Source organism: Phascolarctos cinereus, unplaced genomic scaffold (assembly GCF_003287225.1).
Source record: "Phascolarctos cinereus isolate Bilbo 61053 unplaced genomic scaffold, phaCin_HiC Scaffold_2;HRSCAF=192, whole genome shotgun sequence".
In the NCBI taxonomy this organism is placed as follows: Eukaryota; Metazoa; Chordata; class Mammalia; order Diprotodontia; family Phascolarctidae; genus Phascolarctos; species Phascolarctos cinereus.
In genome coordinates this window covers 382,187,262-382,213,233 of record NW_027555625.1, presented here as the reverse complement: position 1 = coordinate 382,213,233, position 25,972 = coordinate 382,187,262, and the positions used below count along the sequence as shown (strand labels likewise).

Genomic DNA, 25,972 nt, shown 5'->3' with positions numbered 1-25,972 from the left:
GGTCATCTCCCTATGTTGAGCAATAGAGGGATGACAAGGGATGGAAGGGCAACCAAAATAGCTGGGGAGCTTTGCATGTAACTGAATCACCTCCATCATGCTGGGCTTGGTCACCACAAAAAGGAAAAAGTAGGGTGGTCAGCTTCCTGTGAACGTACAATCTGCAGCTCACAGCTCAGAGACCTACGATCAGACCTTAGAATCCCCAGCCACATGGAATCATGTCAGACTGATTAATACTGATTGGGATCAGAGAGGGGTCCGATTCAGCCTCTCTCACAACCAGAAGTCTCTCAGCTCTCCGTCAGGCCTCGGCGCTCACCGGCCTGCTCTTGGGCTGACTCCAGGACGCTGCTGACGGCCACCTTGGGGTCCTCCCCCACTGTGATGTGATTCCTGATCGCAAAGAGCAGATCCAAGCTCACCAGCAGTTTGCTGCCCACATTAAAGAGACCTAGGGGTTAAAGGCAAAACAAACCACAAGTCAGTCCTCCGGATGGCGTTCTGGAGCGCCGACCACCCTGAACGCCAGCCTGTCCTGAGGCTAGTCAAGGTCCTGGAGAGTCCCCTTCTCTCCCCTCTCAGCCCTCAAGTCACTGACCAGTCTTCAGGACAGAAACCTGTGCCTCTCTGGCTAACTAACCCTGGGCGGCATCGACACAGCGATGGCTCCACGAGCATTCCTTCTGCATTCCTTCTTAAAACTGCTCTGGCCTCACTGCTTCTCTCCACTCACACTCATCTGGGATTTATTCCATATCTCTCCCTCACCCCCCAGCCCCACCTTCTTCACAGCTTTCTTCTATGTGCCATCTTACTCCTGTAAGACTGTAAGCTTCTCGAGGGCAGGGACTGTCTTTCTTATTTGTATCCCCAGAACTTAGCACAGTGCCTGGCACAAAGTAGGTACTTAATACATGTATACTGAGGATTGACAATTCAGACCCTTCAGTCTGGAGAGATCAAGAACAGTATTTGAAAAGGCAACTGAGCCTTGTTCACTAAATTTTGGGGCATATCTCTAGGGAAGCTTGAAAGTTACAATTTAGGGGCCATAAAAGAAAGTCCTACTTTCTATGGCAAGAAGATAAAATTGGGCTCCCATAATCCCCTCCGTGGTGATTCAGCGTGAAAACACAAGGCACATTCAAGATGAGTATAGATGGGTTCAAAGACAATGGGTTATGAAGAGAAAAAAAGACATTAAAGAACACCCATGATTCCCCACGTGTTACTTGCTGTATCTACCACAGTACTTGCCACAAAATCCCAGAATCTGAGAGCTGAAACGGACTTTAGTCATCTATCTAGTCCTACCTACGTATAAAAGAAATCCTCTAACACAATCCCAAATCTGTAGTCCAGCCTTTGTCTGAAGACCTCCAAGGAAGAGAACTCTCATACCTCTAGGAGGAGGCCAACCCAGGCTGGACGATTCTAAGTGTGAGGAAATGCTTCTGGATATTGACACTAAATTTGCCTCTAAACCTTCTGCACACAGTTCCTAGTACTGTCTTGCGAGATCAAACAGATCAGACCCTTCCTCTACGTGACAGCCTGGCAAACGCTTGAAGAGAACAATCACCCCCTGCTCCTGCCTCAACTTTTCTTCCCTCCAGGCTAAACATACCCTGCTCTTTCAATTAATTCTCATGTCATGGACTCAAGGCCCATCACCATCCCAGGAAAAGGCACCAATCTTTAGTGACTGGACTGGACCACAGGGCTGACTGATCCTCAACAGTTGGGGGCACTAGACTTCAGAACTCATCATATGGACTCAGCTGGAGTAGAGGCGATCTGCCTACCTGTGTAGATGTCTGCGAAGCTGTGCAAGGCCAGACACTGCGGGTTCAGACACATCTTCACCTGGGCAGTAACCAGCTGCAATCGGTTTGCTGTCAGCAACCAGCACTCCTGTGGTCCAGCCAAGGAGCTAAAGCAAAAAAAAGAAAAAGGGGAAAAAAGGCAGAATAGACACCAACTCCTAGTGTAGCTACAAGGTTATGTGAACCAGGGTGATATTTTCAAGAACTAGTAGAAAAAAACAGGAAATGGATTTGAAAACTTCAGCTCTAAAAGGTTTTCCAGACCATCTATAATGCTGATTAGTTACAAATTTACTCTTTCTCACCACCACTAAATTTAGGTCAACTGTTCCTTCCCATCATACATTCAACTAAGCCCAAGAGGTGCTGCTGAAACTATGTTTCTATTAGTGTGTTTCTGTCTTAGTCAATTCCAAATTGGGCAAAATGTTGCTTAGGGTCTAGGGATGTTGAAATAAATACTAAAGTCTTAATTAACACCTAATTCTATGGAGAGAACCTCAGCAAAGGCAGAGTGTATCTAGTAAGATGTCTCAAAATAAAGGGGCTTGAAAAAGGCCTTTAAAGGTAGGGCACAGTTGTGCAACTAGGACGGAGTAAGCAGGGCCAGGATAAAGCCGAATGGGCTCTTACTTTTGTCCCCCTTTGAATAATGGGCTGCTACAGAGGAGGCACTGCGTGGATGGAGATTCGTAATAATTCGACCAAGAGGTCTGCTCGATGGTGACCGTCTCCTCACTCACGTTGGACAGGATGAGTCGGGAGCTGTTGAGTTCGTGGATCAGGGTGAAGACCTCGGCCAGCTCCGACTCATTCTCAGGGATCTGCAGGACCTTACGCAATAGTTGCAGTGTGGACTGGCGCTGGATCTCCTTCTGGGCCTGGCTCAAGGGCTCAGCTGTGTTCAGCACATCAGGGGATGGCGAGCTCACCTCCTGGGATGAGATGGAACTGTTCACCAGGTCGTCAGGGCAGAACGGGACAACCCCGGGATGCACACCCAGTTACGGAGGCCCAGGACCGTGGGTCTTTACTGCCAAAGCTTTATAAGCCTCTCTGGAATAGATTCAAGGGCTAGTCCCTACGGAAACATCAGCACTGCCTTTCCCTGACCCATCAACTGTGAAATTATATAAAGCTAACTCTTTCCAGCATTTGTGGCAGAATAAAACACCATAAACTCATTACGAGCTTACTGCTGATTTGAAGTTTAGATATGAAAGGTAGGGATAGAAGTTTCTATGTTCAAAACCGTATTTTCTTCATTGTCATTTCCCTCTTGAATCTCAACAAAATCAGCCATTCAGCCACAGTAAGACTTCAATAATGGACACTTAGTAAACTGCCTGATTTGTGGTACTGAATAACACTCTTCCCGCTCCCCCACATTTTTCAAAAGGATTAATTCCTCATCTCCAGTGTCCATTTTAATTTACATTTTACAAAGATCTCAAGTGTGGTTTAAAAAAAAAACCCAACTATCTGATCTCAACAGCAGCTAACAATAAACTGCAGTGGAGTTTAACAATAACATTATAAAATTGTAGTTTTAATAATAAAATCCATTGAAGCATCTAGAAGGCTCCTAGGGACAGAGAACACAAATCCAGGCACACATTTCTAGATTTTTATAACCTGCAAGTCATGAGATAAAGGGTGAGGGAGTGAGTTGAGTCCAAGGGGCAGTGGGGAATGACAGAAGTAGCCCTACATCTCGACTGTGTCAAGCATTGTAATTATCTAGATAGGAGTCGTAGAATTAAACAAAATAGATGTCTCTGTTAATTTCTACTTGACCTTAGAAAAGAAATCTATTTAAGGGCAAGGACCAATTCATGTGCTACAACCTGCATACTCAAAGGGGAAGGCAACCAGCAACATTTAAGTGAAAGGAGAAAGGTGTTTCAAGGCCTAGACTCTGCTGAGAGGTATGGGAGAAGGGTTTAGTATTAGCTACTTATCCTGAATAGCAGGAACACTGACCAGAACTACTTTCTTTGAAAATGGGATTTGTAGTCAGAGAAATTCTATTATTTATGACTTCAGTGACTCTCCTCTGGGCCACAGTTACATCTGCAAAATGAAGGGACTGGATTAAATGATCTCTAAGATCCTTTCCAGTTCCAAATTCTATGATCCAGTATTTGAATTCATCGCTTTTGCCTACTCTGTCAGTGAGTGGGCCTAAACTCTACATGCTCATAGCCGGCATTGCCTAGAAACAAATATGCTATCTATAGGAACCAACAACTCAGGAAGAGAACTTCCTATTCTTGCATCTAAGTGGGATGAATAAAAATCAAACTCCTTGTCATTCTAATCCCACCACAACCATGCTCCTGGCTACTTTTCTAGCTTTCTTTCATATTATGCCACTATAAATATTCTACACTCCAAATAAATTGGACTCTTTTCTAGCTCCTGATCAGGCCCTGGGCTCTCACAGCTCCTCTCACTGTTCCATGTGCTTGGAATGCCATCCAACTGCCCACCTCAGACCTCATATAGCATTTTGTTATGCACCAAATATACGTTATAGAAGCGCGTCATAGTTAACTGCATCTGCATGTCATCTGCCCCTCCAAGACTCTAAGCTCCAGGAAGGCAAGGGCTATCTAAAGTTTGTAGTCTCAGTGTCTGCCACAGTGCCCTCCTCATAGCCAGCAATTAATAAACTCTTGGTGAACAAATGAGGCAAACCCCTGTGAGGTATGAGAACTTGCTACACTCAAAGCTGGTGATACGGGTAAAGTGCCTTTCTTTAGGCCAAAACACAGCTATAGTAACTTTTCAAACATTTTGCAGAAAACAAAATTAGATGTTGCTTTATATAATTAAAACCAATGTGAAAGTGAAGCCTAAATGGAGTATAGAATGTTTTAATTCAAAAGAACTCTATAGCACCAGACTGAAATCCTCCAAACATTCAGCAATATTTTCATCATCACCTCTCAGAAAACACGAAAAATAACCCTTTGTTCCCCCCCAAAAGTCCCATATCAGGGCTTAGTCTACTACTCATTGCTTTGGTTTATCCTAGGTACTAATTACGCGCCTACAGCTGGCCAAAGCGTGAACTGACACATTAGCCTGATAACCTTGCACACTTACTACTAAAGGACATTTACAGTGATCTAGCAGAACACTCTGAAGTCTGATACAACTATGACCTTCCATAATAAATCTCAAACCAAGATCAGCAGTAAACCCAAAGGAGGTGGAAAGAAAAAAGAACTCACAACAGTCTTGGGTGTTTTCTCAGTTCGGTCTTTGGCAAGGTTGTAGCCGCAGCTGGGACAAATTCGTGGCTTGTGCCTGTTGGTGTAGACATAACTACAGGAGGGATTCTTACATTTTCCCCGGCCTCTTGATGTTGCCAGGCCTAGGTCCTGAGGAAAAATAACATTCAAACTTTGCTGACCTCTACACCAGAATGACCAATATTAAGATAATTTGATTTAGTCTCATTCCCAAGAAGCTCAGTCACAAACAGCCTGCCTTCAACTCTAATCAAACACCCCAGTTTGACTTTGACACTAATCTGCAGTGTAACCTTGGGCACATCTCTGGGTCTCAGTATAACAATCTGTAAAATGAAGCTGGTCTAGATCAACAGTTCTTAACCTGGGATCCACAAACTTGTGTCTTAAAAATATGTCGATACTGTATTTTGATGTAATTGGTTTCCGTTATAATCCTACATACTTTATTCTATGCTTTTAAAAACATCATTCAGAGAAGGGGTCCACAGGTTTCATCAGACTGCCAACAGAGTCCGTGGTTAAGAGACCCCTGGTTTAGATGTTACCTAATATCTTTTCTTTCACAACAGGTCCCTGTAGCTCTGACAGTCAAGAACAGCCTGACAAAAACTTACTAGGAACTCCACTGGGTAGACATCCCCACAAGGAACAAGGCAAAACAGGCTTGCAGAATGACCTCCTGTGAGCCTACAGCATGGGTCCCAAAACATTCCATATAGCCACTCCCCCTTTCCTAGCACTTAGCTTTATATTCAGTGTGACAATTTTTATGTTAAATGATCAACTAGGTCAGCTGAAACAGTCGACCTGAGTAAAACTGACTGGGAACATAGCCTTCTTAGAGAACTAGGTCTTACTCATTTCTGAAATCTCTTCGCTTTCCAGAGGGGTAGTCAAAGAACCCAGATGATCTAGCAATATCAGGATTGGCTGAATAATAATCAAACCATGAGTCAATCTGCCCAAAATCATTATTACAAGGGAGGTGGTTGGCTAGGTTAGTGCTCTGGAGAGATTTAAGAGAAAAGTAATCTTGGAGGACCAAGGATTACTCAATGGTGCAGCTGGAGCAGAATATTACAGTAAAGCCAAGGACTTCAACTGGTCTGCATCCTATCAACTTATCCCAGCCAGAAAATTTAGTAGCATGTTTTAAACACTGCCTCCAGACCACAGACATTTAAAATCAAAGCTTTTCCTGAAGGAATTCAGAGAGCTCTATGAATCCTTGGGACTTCAGCATCAATAATTAACTCTCCCTAATCCTGCCCCAAACCCACCTCTATATCAAACTTCATGCATAAAGTGGCACTCACCAGTGTGACAGTACAGCTGTATTTATAAGAAGGGAATATATTCGGTTTGACCTCTACAACTTTCACCTGAGATGTCCTGTTAGGACTGTTTTGTAGCTGTGGATCAGAACAGATAAAATTGGTTTCAATGACTTGATTTTTCAGTTAGCAGGTTAAACAAAAACTTCTCTACTGTATTTTAATTAATACTTTCAGATGACATGTAGTGCCTAGCTGGGGTCACAAGTCCTGAAAGCACCCTAGCAAACAATTTCTAGTGGGGCCAATGGAAAAAAACAACCTTCACTATGAATTGTGATCAATTATGGGCTGTTAAATCAGAATTCACTCATGCCACTAAAAGAAAACTCATCCCAAATCCAGGGGCTGCCACAGTTTCACAAAATGTGCAGTTGCTTCACTTTATGGTTTAAATGTGGATCAGAAACATTTGCCAGTTCCAAGCAGGTGAGGTCAGTGAAATATTTTACTTTTAAGGAATTTGACTCACCTTTTGCTCACTGATACCAGAGTGCTGTTGGACAGAGTGGCCCAATTGCTTCATTGTACTTGGCTTCAGGCCAGAAGTACTCACTACGGACGACTTTTCTGTGGTAAGAGGGGTGGAGATGGTGAATAAAAAGCATTTGGAACACTTTCCCCTACTAACTTGACTAAGCAATGATAATCAAATCCCCTACCTCACTCCCACATTCCCATCTACCCCCCACCTACCGGATCTTTACTAGCCCGACTACCATTCAAGAACGCCCTGCGTACAGGAAGACTCGGAGCCCTTACCATTTAAAGAAAAGTACTCTTTGATCCTCGGCAGTTCAGTGCTGTTCTCTCTCCCCACACTCGCTGGGGCTGGAAGAATTGCTCGCATGGGTCTTGCTGCAGCCAGTAAGGAAGGTTTTCCTCGAACTCTACTCTTTAGCTCCTGAGCCCTGTGGCCAACAGTGGGCAGATCAACTCTGCAAGACAAGAAGGGCAATTTTTCAACTTGGTCTGGAGTCACTGGGGACCTGGAGATGACCCACAGGAAAGAAATCTAAAGCAAAGCTAATAAATACTGGGTTTCTGCTCTGGAAAAAATACAATACCATAACTATTCCCAACTTATTTCCTCAGAACAAAGCCTCTCTAAAGCAAAGGAATTCAGTAAAGAAACCAAGTCTGCCAAATATCAACAGGAATTGCAAGCCCATCTTGGGAAGCCACACTGAAGGCGTCTGTCCAGGCCTCTTCTCCCATTGCCAGGGTCCAGCCCTGCAAACTTGTGACTCCCTAAGCAGCCTGAGGAGCTGGATCAACGTCACTCAGGCCGAAGCCCTTAAATTCCAGGTCACAGAAGTACTTTAGCAGCAGGACTAGTAAGATTTGCAAGAGAAGAGGCAAGCAACTGAATGAAGGAAGTGGTCAGGGGGTGCAGGCATCTCACATCATTCCTCACATAGGACAAGACAGGAACAAGAGGGGAATTTTATCACCAGAGAAGGATGAACACTCAGCTCAAAGGGCCAAACCCATCTTTTCTCACTGAGAGGAACGTGAGGGGAGGCTTGCTGCCTAAGGTCAGATGGGAAACTCACCGAAGCCTCAGCAACATACGGGGGGCTAGAGCAACAGCACAGTGGTAGAAGCAAAAGGCTTGGAGCCTGGAAAGCAGCGCTGTACCCTCATTCTTCACCCGTCACTGAGTAATCACAGGAAAAGTAGTGCAGAAACGCTTTCTTCAGAAACTTTCCTACTTTTTGCCTCCAGTACCTAATCACTACAGTGACTTTGCATACAGTAGGTGCTTAAATACTTGTTAGATCTCTCAAGGCCTCAATTTCCTCATCTGTAAAATGGGGACTGACCCCTATCCTTCCTCTTGTCCTGGGAATGTTATAAGGACAGAAAAGAAAACACACAGACTTCTCTATAAATACCTACCTGCAATAATTCAAAAAATCCACTATTTTATTGCATCTCCTTTACATATCAGGAGATGGTTCCATGGGTTGCTGCAGCCAAAAAACACAAAACAAAAAACCTCGGTCTTCTGGAGATCGTCTCTTTATATTTAGCTCAGGCTGGTCCTCTGATGATAGATACACATCTCAGCCATACACGTCAGAGGATTTACTCCAGTGGTAAAGCCTTTGGAAACCCAGAGTCATTTCTGTGCCAAAATGACCTATGTGTAGCCCTACACAGACACAGAGCAACTTACCCTGAGGGTTTTTTTGCTGCGGATGATGGAACGCTAGAGGTCCTGGTTCCTTCGGTTAGTGGTGGCACACGGGGCTGTGAGCTCTCTTTCTCATCTGATCCAGAGGTAGCCTCGTGTTCCATATTATGCTTGCTTGACAATGTCACTACTGCTGAATTCCCACTCTCGCCTGGTGTCCCTGGGTTAGTGAGGATGTGAGCTTCAGAGATAATGATCTCCTCCCATTCTCCCTCCTGGACTGATTCGCCCACAGGTACCACACTCAGGAGCTGGCTAACAGCTTCTGAGTTCTCCAGGGTCACTTTGGAGGGGTTTTCCTTCACACTCCCCTGATCCAAGGTGATTGGCTGGTGACTTCTTTTAGTGACAGCGGCTTTGGGGGAGACACTCGAGCCCAATTCCACTTTGATTTTGGCTGGCTTTTCCTAGAAAGAAGAAACATCTTCATTTCACAGCATTAAGAACTCAGAATTAAGTGGAAAAATTTCTAGCAAAACTCTTAGTGAGGTGATGACTGTTTAGCAGCCTTTCCATATGACTCAGAATATCATGTCTTAGCTGGTTCTTTTGCATCGTGTCTAAGACAAGTCACTTAGCCTTCGAGTAACATACCTTGGGGTTAGTAAACACAAGAGGGGAAGAGGTCAACAAAAACCAAGTGAACTCCAATACTTAGCAAGGTATAGCAGAAATTACACTGGATTTCAAGTTAGAAGACTTCGCCCTAGAACAGATCCTGGCCCTGCTACTTACATGTGAAACATGGTAAGTCACAGAATGCCAGACCCTACAAGGTTGTTATGAGAATCAGCTGAGATAATGTACGTAAACTGTTTTGCAAACCTTAAAGAGCAGCTATAGAAGTGCTAGCTATTATTTCTTCCATTAGAATGTAAGTACCTTGAAGGCAGGTATTGGTTTTGCTACTGCATTTGTATTCTGAGCTCTTAGCACAATGCTTGACCAATAGCAAGACCTTAAGTGCTTTTTCAATCATTTTCTGCAGAATTTCTCTACTTCATACTCTACAACAGACACCACAGCTAAGGCACGGGCCACAAATGATCTTCTTTGTGGTCTTTTTTAGGCACATCTTGAGAAGAAGGCAATAACCAAGTTCTATTAAATTATTTTTCTTACTGCCTTTGGGAGCACTATGAAAAAAAACACAAAACCTCCAACACTTTTTGGTTTTGCCTTTTCAAGGACAACCTGTAAATCATCCTTCAATGTCACTGCCACTTCCTTCATGCTTTACTTTCCTATAAAAGAGTAATGTTAGGCCTGCTATGGTTCATTTTGTTTACTAGCTGGGCACCAATTCAATACTGACTGCTGGGCAAAGATGTGAGAGTATAAGAGTTCAGTCAGTATTGACAAACTGTCATAAATTTACTGAGTCTTAGCTACCTCTGCCACAATTCCTCTGGAACTGGAAAGATACTGCACAGGACCCAAGTCCATTTTGTATTTTTTCTATAAGTTGCCATAGCCAAAGAATTCATCACCTACATAGTGGTGATAAGCTCTACAAAGCTGGTACCTATATAGTGGTGATAAGCTCTACATAGCTGGTACCTGGGCAGCAGAGAACCTGTGTAGGACCATATTACAGTTCAGCAGGACCTGCCAGAGCTTGCATTACCCTTGGATAGCCTTTGAGAAACTAGAGTCACCAACATACCACCACAAAATGTTAAGTGATTTGCCTAGGATCATGGCATCAATATGTATTAGAGGCAGGACTTGAACCCAGGTTTTCCTGTCTCAAAGCTGGCATTCTACCTACTTATCCATGTAACCTCTTTTATTTATAAGTCCTTTTATATCTACATCATGTATCTATATGAAGCTTATTGTGTTAGATGGTGTGCAATTTCTGCTTGACTGATTTCCAGTTTTCACATAACTTTTGCAAAATTGTGAGTCCTTAACCAAGTAACTCAATTTACCAAACACCACATTATTATTTAATTACTTCTCAGTGTCATGCATCTAATCTGTTCTACCGACAAACTTTTTTTTTTAATCAACAAAGAAGTTTTGATGATTATTGTTTTGTGGTATACTTTGAGATCTGGTACTGCTAGGTCTCTTCCTACCTTTTTTATTATTTCCCTTTGACATTCTTGACATTTCGTTTCTCCAGATAAATTGTGTTATTATTTTTCCTAGGTCTATTTAAAAAAAAAATCAAAACAACTCTGGTAGTTTTAAGTGATATTGTATTGAATCTGTGAATAAATTTAGGTAGTGCTGTCATTTTTATTTTATTGACATGAACCTACCACGAGTAATTAACAGCCCTCCAAATAGTTAAGTTTGCCATTAATTCAGTAAAGTGTGTTTTGCAGCTGTATATGTATATATGTCCTGTGTGTATCTTGGAAGATAGACTCCCACTTTTATCACTGCTTCATCTGTCCCTCCTTTAGGGATCAGGGTATTATTTACTTCATAGGAGTTTAGCCAGTTCTTTTCTTTCCCTATTTTTGCAAATAATTTTAGTAATAATGGAAATAATTATTCTCTGAATGTCTTTAATTCTCTGAATTCACCTATGAATCTATTTAGTCCACGGTTTTTTTTTCTTTAAGTTCCTTGGAACCCAAAGACTTCAATTACTGAGGGAAGAATTCATTCTTTAACAAAAATATCTGAAAAATGGACAGTAGTCTGACCAATTTAGATCAATGCCTTACATCATACATCAAGATGGAGCCAAATGGATAAACGATTTAGACATAAAAGGTCATATCGCAAAATATTAGAGGCGCAAGGGGAAAAAAAATTACCTTCCAGATTTATGAGGATAGAGGAAGAATTTGAGAATAAACAAGTAATGCAGAGGATCACACAAAATAAAATGGACAATTTTTATTATATAAAATTTAAAAGTGTTTTCACAAACAAATCTAATATAGTAAAAACTAGAAGGGAATAAGGTTACTGTGGGAAATCATTACAACTAGTCTCTCTGACAAAGGTCTCATTTTCAGGATAAGAAAGTGATCCAAATTCATAAAACTAAGAGCCATTCTCCAACAGATAATCGAAAACTGTAAAAAGGTAGTTTTCAAAGGAAAAAAGTTTAAGCTACCAACAATCATATTTTAAAATGCTATAAACCATAAATAATTGGAGTAATGCAAATAAAATAAATTTTGAGGATTCATCTCACAACTATCGGACTGGCAAACATGACAAAAAAGAAAAAAGACTAATATTAGAAGACCTATGTCTTTTTACACCTAACAACCCTTTCTTTTCCACTTACAGTTTGAGCCAGTGACAGACTTCCTTTGCTGTTCTCAAAACAAGACACGCCATCTCCAGACTCCAAGCATTTCCTCTAGTTGGTCCCCCATGCATGGAATGCTCTCCTCCCTCATCTTTGCCTCCCATCTTCCTCTAAGCCCTAGACAAAATCCAACCTCCTACAAGAAGTCCTTCCTGATCCCTCTTAAACTCTAGCGTCATCTCTCTGTTGAGTATTTCCAATTATCCTTATTTATATATTCAAATATACCTTATTTGCGAATAGTTACTTGCAAATTGTTTCTCTCATTTGGTTCTGAGTGCCTCAGGAGCAGACTATTTTTTACTTTTCTTTGTATTCTCAGCACTTAGGACAAGGTCTGGCACAAAGTAGGTGCTTAATAAATGCTTACTGACTGACTGACTGAATTGGATCAGCCTTCTCGAAAACAATTGGCAACCATTCCCAGAAAGTTACCAAATTGTACATACCCTTTTATCCAGCAGCACCACTACTAGGCCTATGAGAAGAGAACAATCTACATGTACAAAAATATTTATAGCAATTCTTTTTGTGATAGGCAAAATTAGAAACTCAGAGGGGGTGTCTTCCCACTGAGGAACAGCTAAACAAACTGTGGTTATGAACATAATGGATATTATACTGCAGTATGATAATGAGAACTTCAGAGGAAACTGATGCAGAGTGTAGTGAGAACAAGAACAATTTATGTCATAATAACAATACAGAGAAAAACAACTTCAAACTACTTTAAAACTTTTATCAGTGCAATGATAAGCCCTGAGTCCAAAAGAATGATGACAGAACATGGCACCTACCTGACAGAGAGATGATGAACTTAAAATGCAGAAAGAGATCTTTTCAGCCATGACAAATATGGGAACTCATTTTGCAAGACTATGTAGCTATGCATTGAGGGGCACAGTGGATAGAGCAGCGGGCCTGGAGTCAGAAAGACCTAAGTTCAAATCTGGCCTCTGATACTTACTAGCTGTATGATCCTGGGCATGTCTCTTACCCTAATTTCTCAAAAGATCATATCCAAGTTTTTTTTGTATGGTCATGGTTTTCAAAAGTCTGATGATTCTTAAATTATCTCTCCTCATTCAGTTTTTCGGGTTAGTTGATTACCTGATAATAGGTACCTGACGTTTTCTATTTTTCAATTAAGAAATTTTTTCTACTATTTCTTGTCTCAAAGTCACTGAGTTCTGATTTTTTAAGACTACTTGGGTAAATTTTTTGCCTTCTACTCTAAGTTATTTATTCTCTTTCCATTATTTTCCTCCACAGATCAATGTTATTTCAGCTCTGCATTGTTTCTTCATGTCTTGCTTCAATTCATCCAGCTGCCCCTGTAGCCAATCCATTTTTTTTTCTTCATGAGGTTCTATCTGTACTCGTTGCTGAGTTATGCTAGTCTTCCGGCTTCTGTTTCTATACCCATAGCATTTCCTTCATTTTGCTCAATATTTTCTTCTGTTTATTCTCATTTCCAGGTTCAGTTCATGGAACTGGACTGTGTGTGCCAGAGCAAGTCATCATCTCTTTGGCATTACTGGATGGCTTAGGTAGTCCCTGTTTGGTGCTGTGTCCAGGGCAGAGAGGACTGCTTGCAAGGAAGCAGGGGCCATGCCTGCATATGGGGTCACAGTTCTATAGAGAAGAGTTATGGTTGAGAGAGAGCAGGGGCTCCACCTGGATAAGGACCAGAGCGCAGACCAGAAGAGCAGCGACCACACTTCTCCCTGCATCACACCACCTTAGAAGCACTGACACTACGAACTAGCTATGAAAACAGCAAGGAACTCCTCTTACCCAGAAAAATGAACATAGTCCAACTCTAACATAAAGTTCAAAGTCAAGAAGCAGGCTGCAAAAATGAATAAACAACAACAACCCAAAAAAGCCCTGACCAGCAACAGCTACTATGGTTACAGAGAAGCTCAAGACACAAACTCAGAAGAAGACAATGACATGAAAATATCGACAAAAGCAAAGCCTCAAAGAAAAATGTAGATTAGACACAAGCCCAACAAGTATTCCCAGAGGAAGAGATTAAAAAGGGAAAAAAAGGATTTTAAAAATCAGAGTGATAGATGAAAAAATAGGAAAAGAGCTGAGAGGAATGCAAGAAAATTATGAAAAGAGGATTAACAGCTTGGTAAAAAAAGGCATTAAAGTTTTTTCGGTTCCTGGCTTTCAAGACGACCAAGAAGAAGCGGAATAAGGGGCGTGCCAAGAAGGGACGCGGCCACGTGCAGCCTATCCGCTGCACCAACCGCGCCCGCTGCGTGCCCAAGGACAAGGCCATCAAGAAGTTTGTCATCCGCAACATCGTGGAAGCCGCGGCTGTCGGGGACATCTCCGAGGCCAGCGTTTTCAACTCCTACGTGCTGCCCAAACTGTATGTGAAACTGCATTACCGTGTAAGCTGCACAATCCACAGCAAGGTGGTGAGGAATCGGTCCCGGGAGGCACGAAAGGATCGGACACCCCCACCCCGCTTCAGACCTGCTGGTGCTGCTCCCAGACCCCCTCCAAAGCCTATGTAAAGAGCTATCTGCCCCCATCAACATTCCTGAACTGATCAGAGGAAAATAAAATGGTGGTCAACCTTTAAAAAAAAAGGCATTAAAAAAACCACAGAAATTACTTATTAGTTTTGATATATTCTTTAATTCTTCATGACGCAGCTATACTTTTACATATTTGCTAGAACGTGTACCTTTGATGAAGAGACCATTTTTCCAAAACCAGTCTTGATTAGAGTCCATAGATTTTCAATGGAGTTTAAATAGAGTGAATACTCAGGTCATTAACTAAAGCATGATACAGACAGTTATAATGCAAATTTATCCACGGACGCCTGTGGAGAGTGGGCCAACACACAGTTCAAGGACATGTGGTGGCTGAGAACAGAGAAGCAAGAGCAGGAGGAGGAACACGCAGGGGCTGTGGGGCCAGCCACATTGGGGCCTAGCCAGAACCAAGATGAAGAACATGTGGGGGGCAGATACAGGAGGGCTGGAACATGGACACAAACAAGAGATGATAGGTGACATGTGAGGACCAGGGACAGACACTCAGTATCCAAGTGCAGAAAAATGGAAGACAGACACATAGGGACCAGACGTGTGGGCAGGTAAGCAAAGTGGGACAAAGATCTCCTCTCTTGCTGCCAGAGGTCCCAAGCCATGTTCCCAATCTGGCAGTGGCAGTCTCTCTGCACATGTGTTCTTTCACTTGGGGTTTTTTTTAATTTCTTTTCTTGGGGAGGATAGAGTGGGAGGCTGCAGAGCACCAAGTTGAGGGGCAGAAGCAAAGAGACAGAGCACACTATTACACAGTAAAGTTAACAAAGGTATTTTTGGGGATATGGATTTCTTTCAGAATTCTTTACATAAAATCAAATTTGTGCAATGTGAATTTACAGTGAAAACTGTCTGTATTTAGTTCTCTATCTCTTGAATAAATTTCTTAACTTTTCATGACTTGGTATGGTATGAAGACATATCTCCATTTTTAATCATTCTGTAACAATTTCTGCTCCTAAGTGTATTTATTTGTCAAACTTCACCATTCCCTTAATAGGAACAAGATTTTCAGGACTACTTGAAGTTAAAAAACAAAACAAAACAGAAAAACAAACTCCAAAACATTTTGGGGTGATGTCTTACTGTCTAATGAAGATGCCCAGAGCTTACAGGCTCATCTGGATTTCTTCTGATGGCAATTTTACTATAGACTTGAAAGAATGAGTTATCAGCAAAAATTACTCCAGTATTCGTGCTCTTGCCCATGAGAAGCATTTTTTTCTTCACAGCAATGGCTAACAGTTTTGCCTATGCTTAAATTGGTCTTCTCCTTGTTCTTCCAACTTCAAAAAGCCCATGCCACAAAACAGACAAAGCAATAGCAAGCCCTCCAGCCTCCAGGTCCTCGTGAAGATCTTTGCTCGCTCTTCAAGAACTAAATAAGCTGTCATGCGCCAACCGTTTGTCAGTTCTTGGCTTGGTTTTCCTTTTCTGATGACATTTTCCTTTGTACTTCAGTGAAATGGATCCTGTTTCATGGGGATTGCTGTGATTCTTTAAACACTTGATTTGCCCACATTAACAGCCACAAAAAAAAAAAATCTAAGTCACTGACACATTCCCTTGAAGAGCTGCAACTTCTGTACATTCTTTAGAAAGCCAAGAGAGTACTACAACATACATATGGCACAAAATCTGGCCTTCAAACTGATAAAAGAACTGAAGGCAGGGAAACCAACTGAATTTAGTTTCATTTGGTCAAGATTATAATTTTTGAGTCAAGATTAGACATTTTATCAAGATTAGACATTTTTAGTGTTAGTAGAAGTAGACATACACATGACCAATACTATCACAAAATAAAACCAAATATTGCTTCCTGCAATTTCCACACTTTACATTCATATGTCAAAATTTGTTTAGCCACTTCTCAAATGGCATCACCCCAATTTTAAAGATGAGGAAGCTGAGGCTTAGAGTGATTAAAAGACTTCATCCAAGTCTTTGGATGCAAATGGCAGAAGCAGAAATCAAATCCAGGCTTCCAAAACCAAGACCAATGCTCTTTCCCCCATACCACAATTTTCCATTAGCACTTAATGAAATTATTTTATACTATTAACTTTTTCATATGTATGGTCTTTCTACTTTCTTTTTTAATTAATTAGACTGTAAAGTCCATTGCAGAACCCAAGCTGGGAGTGTTGGGACCCTGTGACCTAACAGCTCTTAGCTTAGGGCTTGGACCATCTCCACAAGCACCTGGGGGAGACAACAGCGGTTTGGTCTGTAGCCACAGACCATCTCCGGGCTCCCCCTTAGGCTCCATGTTCCTTCCCTAGACTGCCTTGCTTGCTTCAAAGGAGACAGCTGCAAGAAAGAAGTTGCAGCTAAATGAAAAGATGGCTCACAGATACTCCTTGAAGAGGCAAAAAAAGGAGCTGATGCAATGGGTTTTTATCATACACCCAAGAGCAGCAGGAAATATTATTTTACGGGATACTTGGTAATCAGATATTGTAGTGCTAGCATTAAGTACCTACAAAAATACCAGTATTGAGATCACTGTATCTTATACATCATTATTAGTTGCTGAGGGTGAAATTCAATGAAGAGAAAAAATTGTGAGAGAAGAAATTCAATGAAGAACTTATAAACCCTCCAAGCGAAATCAACATACAATCTGTTACCTGATGACTTCAAAGCAAAGAAGATAAAAGGCGAGGATAAGAAGAAATCTAAGACAGCCTGGTTCAGAAGGGACTGAGAGAGACCAATGACTTATAAGGCTACACAGAAGCCTCACTTCTTCATATCATAAATATTTTCTTAAAAAAATTCACATATGTTGGACATGACAAGGACCAAATAACATTAAAATGAGACAGATGTTGTAATAGATAGGAAATGATTGTAACTGATGTGAGAAAACTGTTGTTATTGATGTGAGTCTTTATTGCAGTCAGGCCACCATCTTGTCAGAGCTAAGATCAAAATTAGTAAAAAACTAAAAGAAAGAATAACAATGAAAAAAAGATATGGTAGAAAATTGAAACAACTAAATCCAGAAACAAGTGACTGATAATCAAAAAATGGGAACTAATCAAGAGAAACAACACAGACACTGACTGGAACAATTTTATCTATGTTTAAGCAATGCAAATTATCAACAAAACAAAGAGACCAAAAAAGCCTGAAAGTACCTTAGGCAGCAAACACTTGACTTACTTGCCAATGGGAAGACATGGCTTCCAAAGGCAACACTGGGATGAAATATAAAATTTTTTGTGAAAACTACCAAGAAGGATGATGGACAATTACAAGCAATATTGTGTCATAAAGTAAAGAAGGAGAGGAAAGCAAAAATTTAACACTAGGGCCAGAATTTAAGAACACCTCAAAAGTATTGACACTGAGTCAACTGGTGCAGTGGTTTTTTGTTTTGTTTTGTTTTAATCAATAAGGCAAAGACAGTAAGATAAAAATTTTTATTTCAAAATAAAATTATATTTGTGTGAGTATCAAATGATGTACCTAGTCCTTCTAAGGTGAAAGAAAGTTTGGTAAGACATCTAACTATGCAAAATCATCAAGGGCATTTAAGGACAAAAATGGAAGAAGGATAATAGGAAAAAATATATAACCAATGAGGAACTCCAAGGAATCACAGGAATAGAAGATGCCATCAAGAAACTGTAATGATAGAAAGAGAATACAGGTTGGCCAGGCAGTAACAACAAGGGATGACAAGGGAACAGTCAGAGTGCCCTGGAACCCTTTAGATGTCAGGGGAAATCAAACACATAGGGTGAACTTTCTGTGGCAAGCTTATGGGAGTCACACAATGGAGACAGAAATGGATGAGATGCAATCTGCATCAATGCACGGAATTTCCAAAATGATTCATTTGAGTGCTGTGAATGAACAAAAAAAGAATGAAGGGGGGGCGTGGCCAAGATGGCAGAGTGAGAGCAGTGACTTTCTTGAGCTCTCCCCCAAAGCCCTCCAAATACCTGTAAAAAATGGCTCTAAACAAATTCTAGAGCAGTAGAACCCACAAAAAGACAGAGTGAAACAAATTTCCAGCCCAAGACAACATGGAGGGTTGACTGAAAAGGTCTGCTGTGCCAGGCTGGGAAAGGAGCACAGTTCAGCATGGGCTGCACAGGCAAAGACCAGACCTCAGTGAATCTGGAGCAGGCATCAGGGGACTGAATCAAGGGGAGCTGTGGTGGTTTCCAGACTTCTCAACCCATAAATGCCAAAGACAACTTAGAAGGTCAGTAGGAAAAGTCTGTCTGACAGTGGTGAGACAGGAGCTTGGCCTGGCCACAGTTCTGGCGCAGACCCGGGGCAGCAGCTGCTTCCGGAGCTCCTGGCCCACAGACTGAGGGGGGGAATCGAGCAGCTGATCAGAGAGAGACTGCAGGGATCTCTTTGCTGGTGCTGAGGCAGGGTTCTCTTGCTTTGCCCATGCTTGGATCTGGGTTGCAGTTTTGGGTGACGGCCCTGGGGCGAGGAAGAGCGCTGGAATTGTGGTGCTTGAAGTGGCAGTGCAGAGGAAGTCCTCCTCACAGTTCCAAAGCAGAAAAGAGTGCTTGTGGTCACTCATAGACCAGAGCCCAGGCCAGGAAAGGAGTAAACACCTCGCCCCATATCATACCACCTTGGAAGAACTGAAAATTTACAGGTCCCTACAAAGTATCTCTGAAAATAGCTGCACAAAACCCCTGAAGCTTGGGACAGTACATTCTCCACACTGGATACCTTAACAAAGAGTTTAAGACTCAAGTAATTGGCTGGGATCAAGAATCTTTCTTTGGTGACAAAGAAGATCAAAACATACAACCAGAAGAAGACAACAAAGTCAAAGCACCTATATCCAAAGCCTCCAAGAAAAATATGAATCAGTCTCAGGGCATGAAGAGCTCAAAAAGGATTTTGAGAAGCAAGTAAGAGAAGTAGAGGAAAAACTGGGAAGATGCAAGAAAATCATGAAAAACAAGTCAACAGCTTGCTAAAGGAGACCCAAAAAAATACTAAAGAAAATAACACCTTAAAAAATAGCCTAACCCAAATGGCAAAAGAGGTCCAAAAAGCCAAGGAACAGAAGAATGCCTTAAAATGCATAATTGGCCAAATGCAAAAGGAAGTTCAAAAGCTTTAACTGACAGAAGAACTACACTAGGAAGTATTGAAGAATCACTTTAAACACAATTGGTGTTGCATTTATTGTTGCAATTATTATAAACAAATAAAATGTTACCCTATGAATAATGAAAGAAGCATGCAATGTAGAGTTCCCACTGTTTAAAAAAGTATTTAGTAGACCTTACCTTTGGGACCCACTTCCCTCCCAGAAAGCTTCCACAAGTTGGACACTTTGGTGGTTTGTGCCTGGTAACATAGGTGAAAGAGCAACCAGGGCTAGTGCAGTTCCCATGGCCTCTGCGGGTGTAAGTGGTAGTCTTGGAAGGAGAGAAGGAAAAAGAATTAATACATTCTGAATTCTATCAGCCTTGGTTATATTTACAGGCACAATAATAGCATCATTTCACATAAGGATGGCACCTGTACAACTAATCATAGAATATTAGAGTTGGAAGGCACCTGAGAGATCCAGTCAATTTTCCCATTTTACAAAAGAAACTAAGGCCCATGGAAGAGAAGTTACTCGTCCAAGATCATCTACCAGTTAATGGCAGTGCTGAGAACAGAACACAGTCTCCAGACTCCCAGTTTGGTTAATGCTATTCCTCTGTTTAGCTCTTGGCTCTTCATCTAATTTGACCAAAAATCAAGAATTTCCTTTGGGAGAACTTGAGAGATTCCTGAGCGTATGCGATACCAGTCCAAAAGAATGAAGAAGCTAAAGATGTTTATCTAGTCTGCGGGGCTGTTCTCTTGCTTCTTCTCAGGCCTAGTCATTAGTTGTACTCATCAATAACAGGTTTTGAGATGGAATACTTCTAGTTAAACAGGTATGTTTAACTTGTTTCACACATACCCAAATAGTATGCATATTAGCTTGTGAAATAACAATCCAGAAAAGGAAAATAAAAGAATACACACAGAGGCAATATAAGCCAAAAGACAGGAAAAAAGTGAGCCCAGAAGGTGTATAACACAGCAGAAAAAGTTCTAGAACCTGGAAGACCTGAACTCTGTCCCTGACTTCAGTACTAACTATGTGACTGTGAGCAAGTCAGTCAGTTTCATTTGCTGGGCTTTGACTCTTCTCTTTAAGATGAAGAGGTCTGACTAGAGACTTTAAGGTTATCTTCTAGAAAATATTATATGACACTAAGTTTTCTTATTTCCCAGAAAAGTGGTAGTAAATTCACATTATCACCAACACCAGTAGTCTAGACCAAGTATAAATTCCTTGCTCTAAAAAAATCGCATAACTATTCCCTCTATACTAACCAGTTTGATAGAGGCGGAGTTTTCCACAACCGAGTGGGTGGGCAGAGGCAGCATGATGAACTGTGTGGTCGGTGCTGAGGAACTGCTTTCACTGGAGTCCTACAAACACACATCAGAAAGAGGTCATATGGCAGAAAAGGGATTGGAATTCAGTTCTTCAGATCTCCAGTCTACAGTTCCTTCGTCTATCCAATGTTGATCACTCTTTAGCTCTGAGTACTTTAAAGGAATCCTCTTAATGCTACACCTATGAGAGTTAAGGAAGAAAATCACAGGATTTCTAATACTAAAATGGAACAAGTAGTACCCTTGCCTCCCACAAAGCAAATTATAAAAGAAATGTAGAGTTAAACCCAGTTTATTCCCTAAACAGAATGGGGTGTTTCTACAATAGTCTTATAGAACAACATTTCCATTGTCAAAAAACTTTGTTATAACAAGAAAACATGGGAGGTACAAAGACATGTTTAAACACACAGATTTCTGTCTTTCCCACAATATATCAAGCAAGATGTCCCATTCACTCAAGGTAAAAGTGAGCTTAAGTACTTAGATCCTCTCAGCCTGTATAAGGGTATTTCCACTTCTGTTTCAAAGGAAGGATGGTGTTAAGAGAGGTTACACTGCAACTTCCCAACACCCAGATGACTGGATTATTTGAACCAGGAGCTGGGATCTCCTTTCAGGCAAGCTCCAGGCCCTATCTCCTCAACACAGACCTGTACCTAAGACAGAAACACTTCCTTCTCTGATGCTTAACTTCTGCCAACTCCCTCAATTCCAGCCTGTTTGTTTTAAAAAGTTTTGTTTCCACAGGTATTACTATATCCAAATTAAAAGCAAGAGCACATGCACAAATGCAAACAATACTGGAGGCTTTAGGGCCTTGGGACATACCCTGGCTTGGAGTCATGTAAAACTGCTTTTAAATGAATACCCCAAGATAAAACTGATATTAATTAAACAACTTAATGTCTTTTCTCAAAGGAATCAAGTTAATTCCAGTTAAATCAGGTAATGGGAAGCTGTTGAAAATCAAAAGATAACAAAATATAAGGGCTTTAAGGTCCTCAAATAAACAAACTGGTGAATTTCATAGCATTCATAACACAGGAAGCTGGAAACACTACTATAGGTCTCTTTTTCCCACAAGAATCACTCCAGGCAACTGTGGCGGGCACTGTGATAACTTAAGATAGAAATATATGGAATCAGGACTTAATTCACTTACCCTCACAACTGCTACCACAGATACATTATCTCCCACCTGGGGGTGGGACACAGCCAGACTTCCACTGGGGATGTCTTGGGAGCTGCTCACAAGGGTTTCCTCAATGACCAGACTTGTCTGATAAGGGTGGTTCTCTCCTACCTCTAGGGCAGCCTCCTCCAGGACTACATCATGAGATAGGATCTCTGAAGTAACCATCTCCTGGACACTGTTAGGCTGAGCGCCCACCTCCTCTGCCAGCCCCTCAATGGTGATGCACTGCTCTGCTGCACCCGCCTGGCTGGGTTCCACAGACAGAATGCTTGGGAGTGTCTCCTGAGTAGCCCTTGAGGGAACCGGTATCCCTTTGGTGGGGCCTTGAGTCACACACAGCTCTAAGGGCTGGCAACTCTGATCTTCCTGAAGGGTGCTCTTGGGAATGATGATATAATCAGATCTGGGGAGGATCTTTCGGAAGCCTGGGATGTCTGGGACCACGGCAGTCAGTGCAGATAGCTTAGAGTTCTGGGGATTAAAAAAATGGAGAAAGATGCACATAAATAAAGATGCAACTAAAACCAGACCCTTTGACCCAGAGATCCCACTATTAGGCTTATACCCTAAGGAGGTCACTAATAAGAAGTCCCTAAATACACCAAAATATTTAAGGCAGCATTTTTTTTGTGGTAGCAAAGAACTAGAAACAAAGTAGATGTCCATCAATTAGAAAATGGCTAAGCAAACTATAGTACATGAACATAATGGAATATTATTGTGGCATAAGAAACACGACAACAATGTCTATGGAAAGAACCACTACAAAATAATAAAAAATGGATGTTGCAAAATTATAAAGACAAACATACCCCCAAAGAAGAGATGCAAGAAGATACTCCACCACTTTCCTTTGAAGAGGTGGTAGGTGCATGGGTATGATACACTACATATTTTCATCCTTTTTCTACGTATTGAACAAATTTCTTACTTTTTTCTTCTTCTTTCTCCCCCTCTCCCCTTTTAAAGACAGTATTGTTATAAGGGATGGCTCTCTGGAATGGGACAGAGAAGAATACTCACAGAAATTCAGGATGTAAAAAATATACATCAATAAAAAAGTTGTTTCAAAATGTAGGAATGGAAAAAACAGAACAGACTGACAGAATGAGGATATGACCTTCTTCTCACTTGACGACTTTCAAAAAAGAAATGGAGAAAATTCCAAAACCCTATCATAAGACCACAGCAAATGTCATATACCATCCCCAGCTCACTACTCTATATTTCACCATGGCACTCTTGGTCTCAGGTGAATTATGCTTTAGCCTAACTGAATTAATCAGCCCAGAACCAGCAAAGTGACAGACAATGATATCAAGCCAGAATGTGTGACTATCTCTATGGAGAATAAACAAAACGGGAGAAGTGTAATGTTCAGCAACAAATAAGGAAGCTCTTGGAAATTGGGTCCATTTTGAAACACATCAATGGGATGTAATCCTGCCAGGCTGGACTCTCTAGGAAGGACCATGCTAGACAACATGACACTATGAGAGGAAGACTATGAAGGGCAATAGGATAAAAAGGTTACTGTATAAAGAGAATAGTACAAGGACTCCATATTTAAATAATAAAGATATGGCAATAAAGTGATAGCATTATCATAAAATAAGAAACTGGAGATCAAACACATTAATGAGACTTATTAAGGAAGGGTTTTGGTTTCTGTTGTTGTTGTTTTTTGCAGGGGAAAAAGCATCTTACAAAAAGTGAGGCTGAGCTAATATTTTTAAGCAAGTTTTTAATGATATTTTTGGGTTTTTTAGTATCATAATTTTCTTCAGCATCCCCTGTCCCCCTCCCAGAGAGCCATCCCATAAAACAAATAGTATTAAAAGACAGAGAGAAGAGAAAAAAATTCAGTACAATCAATCAATACACTGAAAAAGTCTGAAAACATGTGCAGTGTACCATACCTCCGTACCTCCCACCGCCACAAAGGTATGGGTGAAGTGTTTATGTTTATAACATAATATATAATACAAATGCTTATTTGTATTAGGGAAAAATTGGAAACAAGCTAAATGAAAACCAAAGATCTCTATCACATGCTTGTTCAATTTTAGAAAAGGGAACTAAAAAAATGTAGATATTACTCAAAAAAACAGTGAAAGAAATAATCAAAAAGAATTAGATCTACACAAGAAATGTGGAAACTACTTAAAATCTTTACTGGATATACAAGATAACTAGGTACAAAGGATCAAAGAAGCTAGGAACTAGAAAAACAATAAAGGTTGGCTAATTTGCAAAAGAAGGTTTTTTCAGAGAAAAGAGACAACATCTTTTTAAAGAAAGGAAAGATTGTCCAAATGAGGGGAAAAGGGAAGCAACAAAATGTAGCAAACCAAGTGCAAACCAGATATTAGGTGGACAAAAAAAGAATTACTGGATCATCTTGTAAAGGGTACTAATGTTAATTATAAAAGGTTCTTTAAATCCAAAGGTAGAAAGCCAGAGAATGAAAAAAATCAATGAAAGCACTTATGATACAAAAGACAGGCTCAGGAAGAAAAAAGAGAAAAGAGACTACCTTCATTCATTCCAATATCTGTTGAACTTTTAAGATATTAGGGAGGTTTGTTACTATTCCCAAATTGTCCTTTGAGGCAAACTAAAAAATACTAAGTATACTATAGTTCAAGACCTATACTAAAGCCCAAACACAGACCACAGAATCACAGAATTACAGAATCAGAAGAGACCAAGTGGCCATCTAGTCCAACCTATACCTGAAAAAGAACCTCTTACAACGTATCTCCTGAGTATTCCTGTGACCTTTTCTTAATGCCCTATAATAAGGAGGAATGTGCTACCTGCTAAGGCAATCCTTGTCACAAGCTCTAACCAGTAGGAATATTAACCACTAGGATTAGGTGACATTCATCAGAGAACTTAGAAGGGACGTGAAAGTGAAATTGTGAAGCTTAAGAAAAAAGTTCAAAACTTGTTCCAGTCACTATATGATGGATGAGTAAAGGACTATTTAATGAGCCTCCAATATATAATAAGCATACAAGAAGACTCTTAGAACTACAAACAACTCCTGTGCCAGGAAAGCTAGTGGAATCTATAATAAAAAGTAGGATCATGGGACATTAAAAAAAAAACTTCTAGCAAGAGGGAGGAGAATGGAAGCAAAATTATTTATAAAAAGAAAAACATGCCTGGATAATCTACTAGAGTTCTTAAAAGTGGTAAATAAACATGTGATTAATGGGAAATCAGTGGATACAAAATATGTAGGTTTTCAAAAACCCATTAACAAGACTCTACACCAAAAAATATTAAAAGAAAAAGTCAACATGCGTTTAGCAAAGGTGAGAAGAATTATTATGTTAGAAGTAACAAGAATTCAGAGATTACAGCATTTTAAGATTTACAAAATACTTTACCAACAACCACCCGAGGAGGGAGGTAATACAAATATTACCCCTATTGTAACAGGTAAGGAAAATGAAACTCATTGAAGTTAAAGAACTTGCCCATGGTCAAATAGCTTGGTAAGTGTCAAAACACATATTTAAACCCAGGTATTCTTACCTCAGATTCAGCACTCTAGCAATTTATACCTTGTTCCCTGGCTAAGAGTCCAATAATAGAAATAAAAGGGCATTTCTTTAATTAAATTAATGTAAATAATAGATGCTTAAAGGATGAATGTTAGAATTTGCTTTATTTAACAGGTTTATAAGACTTTTAGCTGGAAGGATAAACAATTAAATCTCCACGGCTGACTCTTCCAAGTAGTAAAATGCCCAAACTTCCAGAATAAATTAATATTTCAAGATAAAAAAGAAGTACCAAAGGCCTTTGGAATAATGGGTATATTTTCTGTGGAAGAACTACGAAAG

The 25,972-nt window shown here is 40.7% G+C and overlaps 1 protein-coding gene and 1 pseudogene across 3 annotated transcripts in view; one reads left to right on the top strand and one right to left on the bottom strand.

Moving 5' to 3' along the window:
- The window catches only part of HMGXB3 (HMG-box containing 3), a 60,946-nt gene that overhangs the window by 11,613 nt on the left and 23,361 nt on the right, over positions 1-25,972 (bottom strand). For 2 of the 3 annotated variants that reach the window (XM_020964273.2, XM_020964271.2), the window contains exons 4-14: positions 22,083-22,586; positions 20,852-20,950; positions 19,762-19,893; positions 8,609-9,033; positions 7,189-7,364; positions 6,899-6,996; positions 6,409-6,504; positions 5,069-5,218; positions 2,463-2,764; positions 1,809-1,936; positions 323-454 (exon numbers count right to left, since the gene is read on the bottom strand). In XM_020964273.2, the coding sequence (XP_020819932.1) occupies positions 323-454; positions 1,809-1,936; positions 2,463-2,764; positions 5,069-5,218; positions 6,409-6,504; positions 6,899-6,996; positions 7,189-7,364; positions 8,609-9,033; positions 19,762-19,893; positions 20,852-20,950; positions 22,083-22,586 (2,242 nt within the window). The remainder of the gene's footprint in view (positions 1-322; positions 455-1,808; positions 1,937-2,462; positions 2,765-5,068; positions 5,219-6,408; positions 6,505-6,898; positions 6,997-7,188; positions 7,365-8,608; positions 9,034-19,761; positions 19,894-20,851; positions 20,951-22,082; positions 22,587-25,972) is intronic. The other variant, XM_020964272.2, reaches the window with a different exon arrangement.
- LOC110192831 (small ribosomal subunit protein eS26 pseudogene) lies at positions 14,060-14,520 on the top strand (annotated as a pseudogene).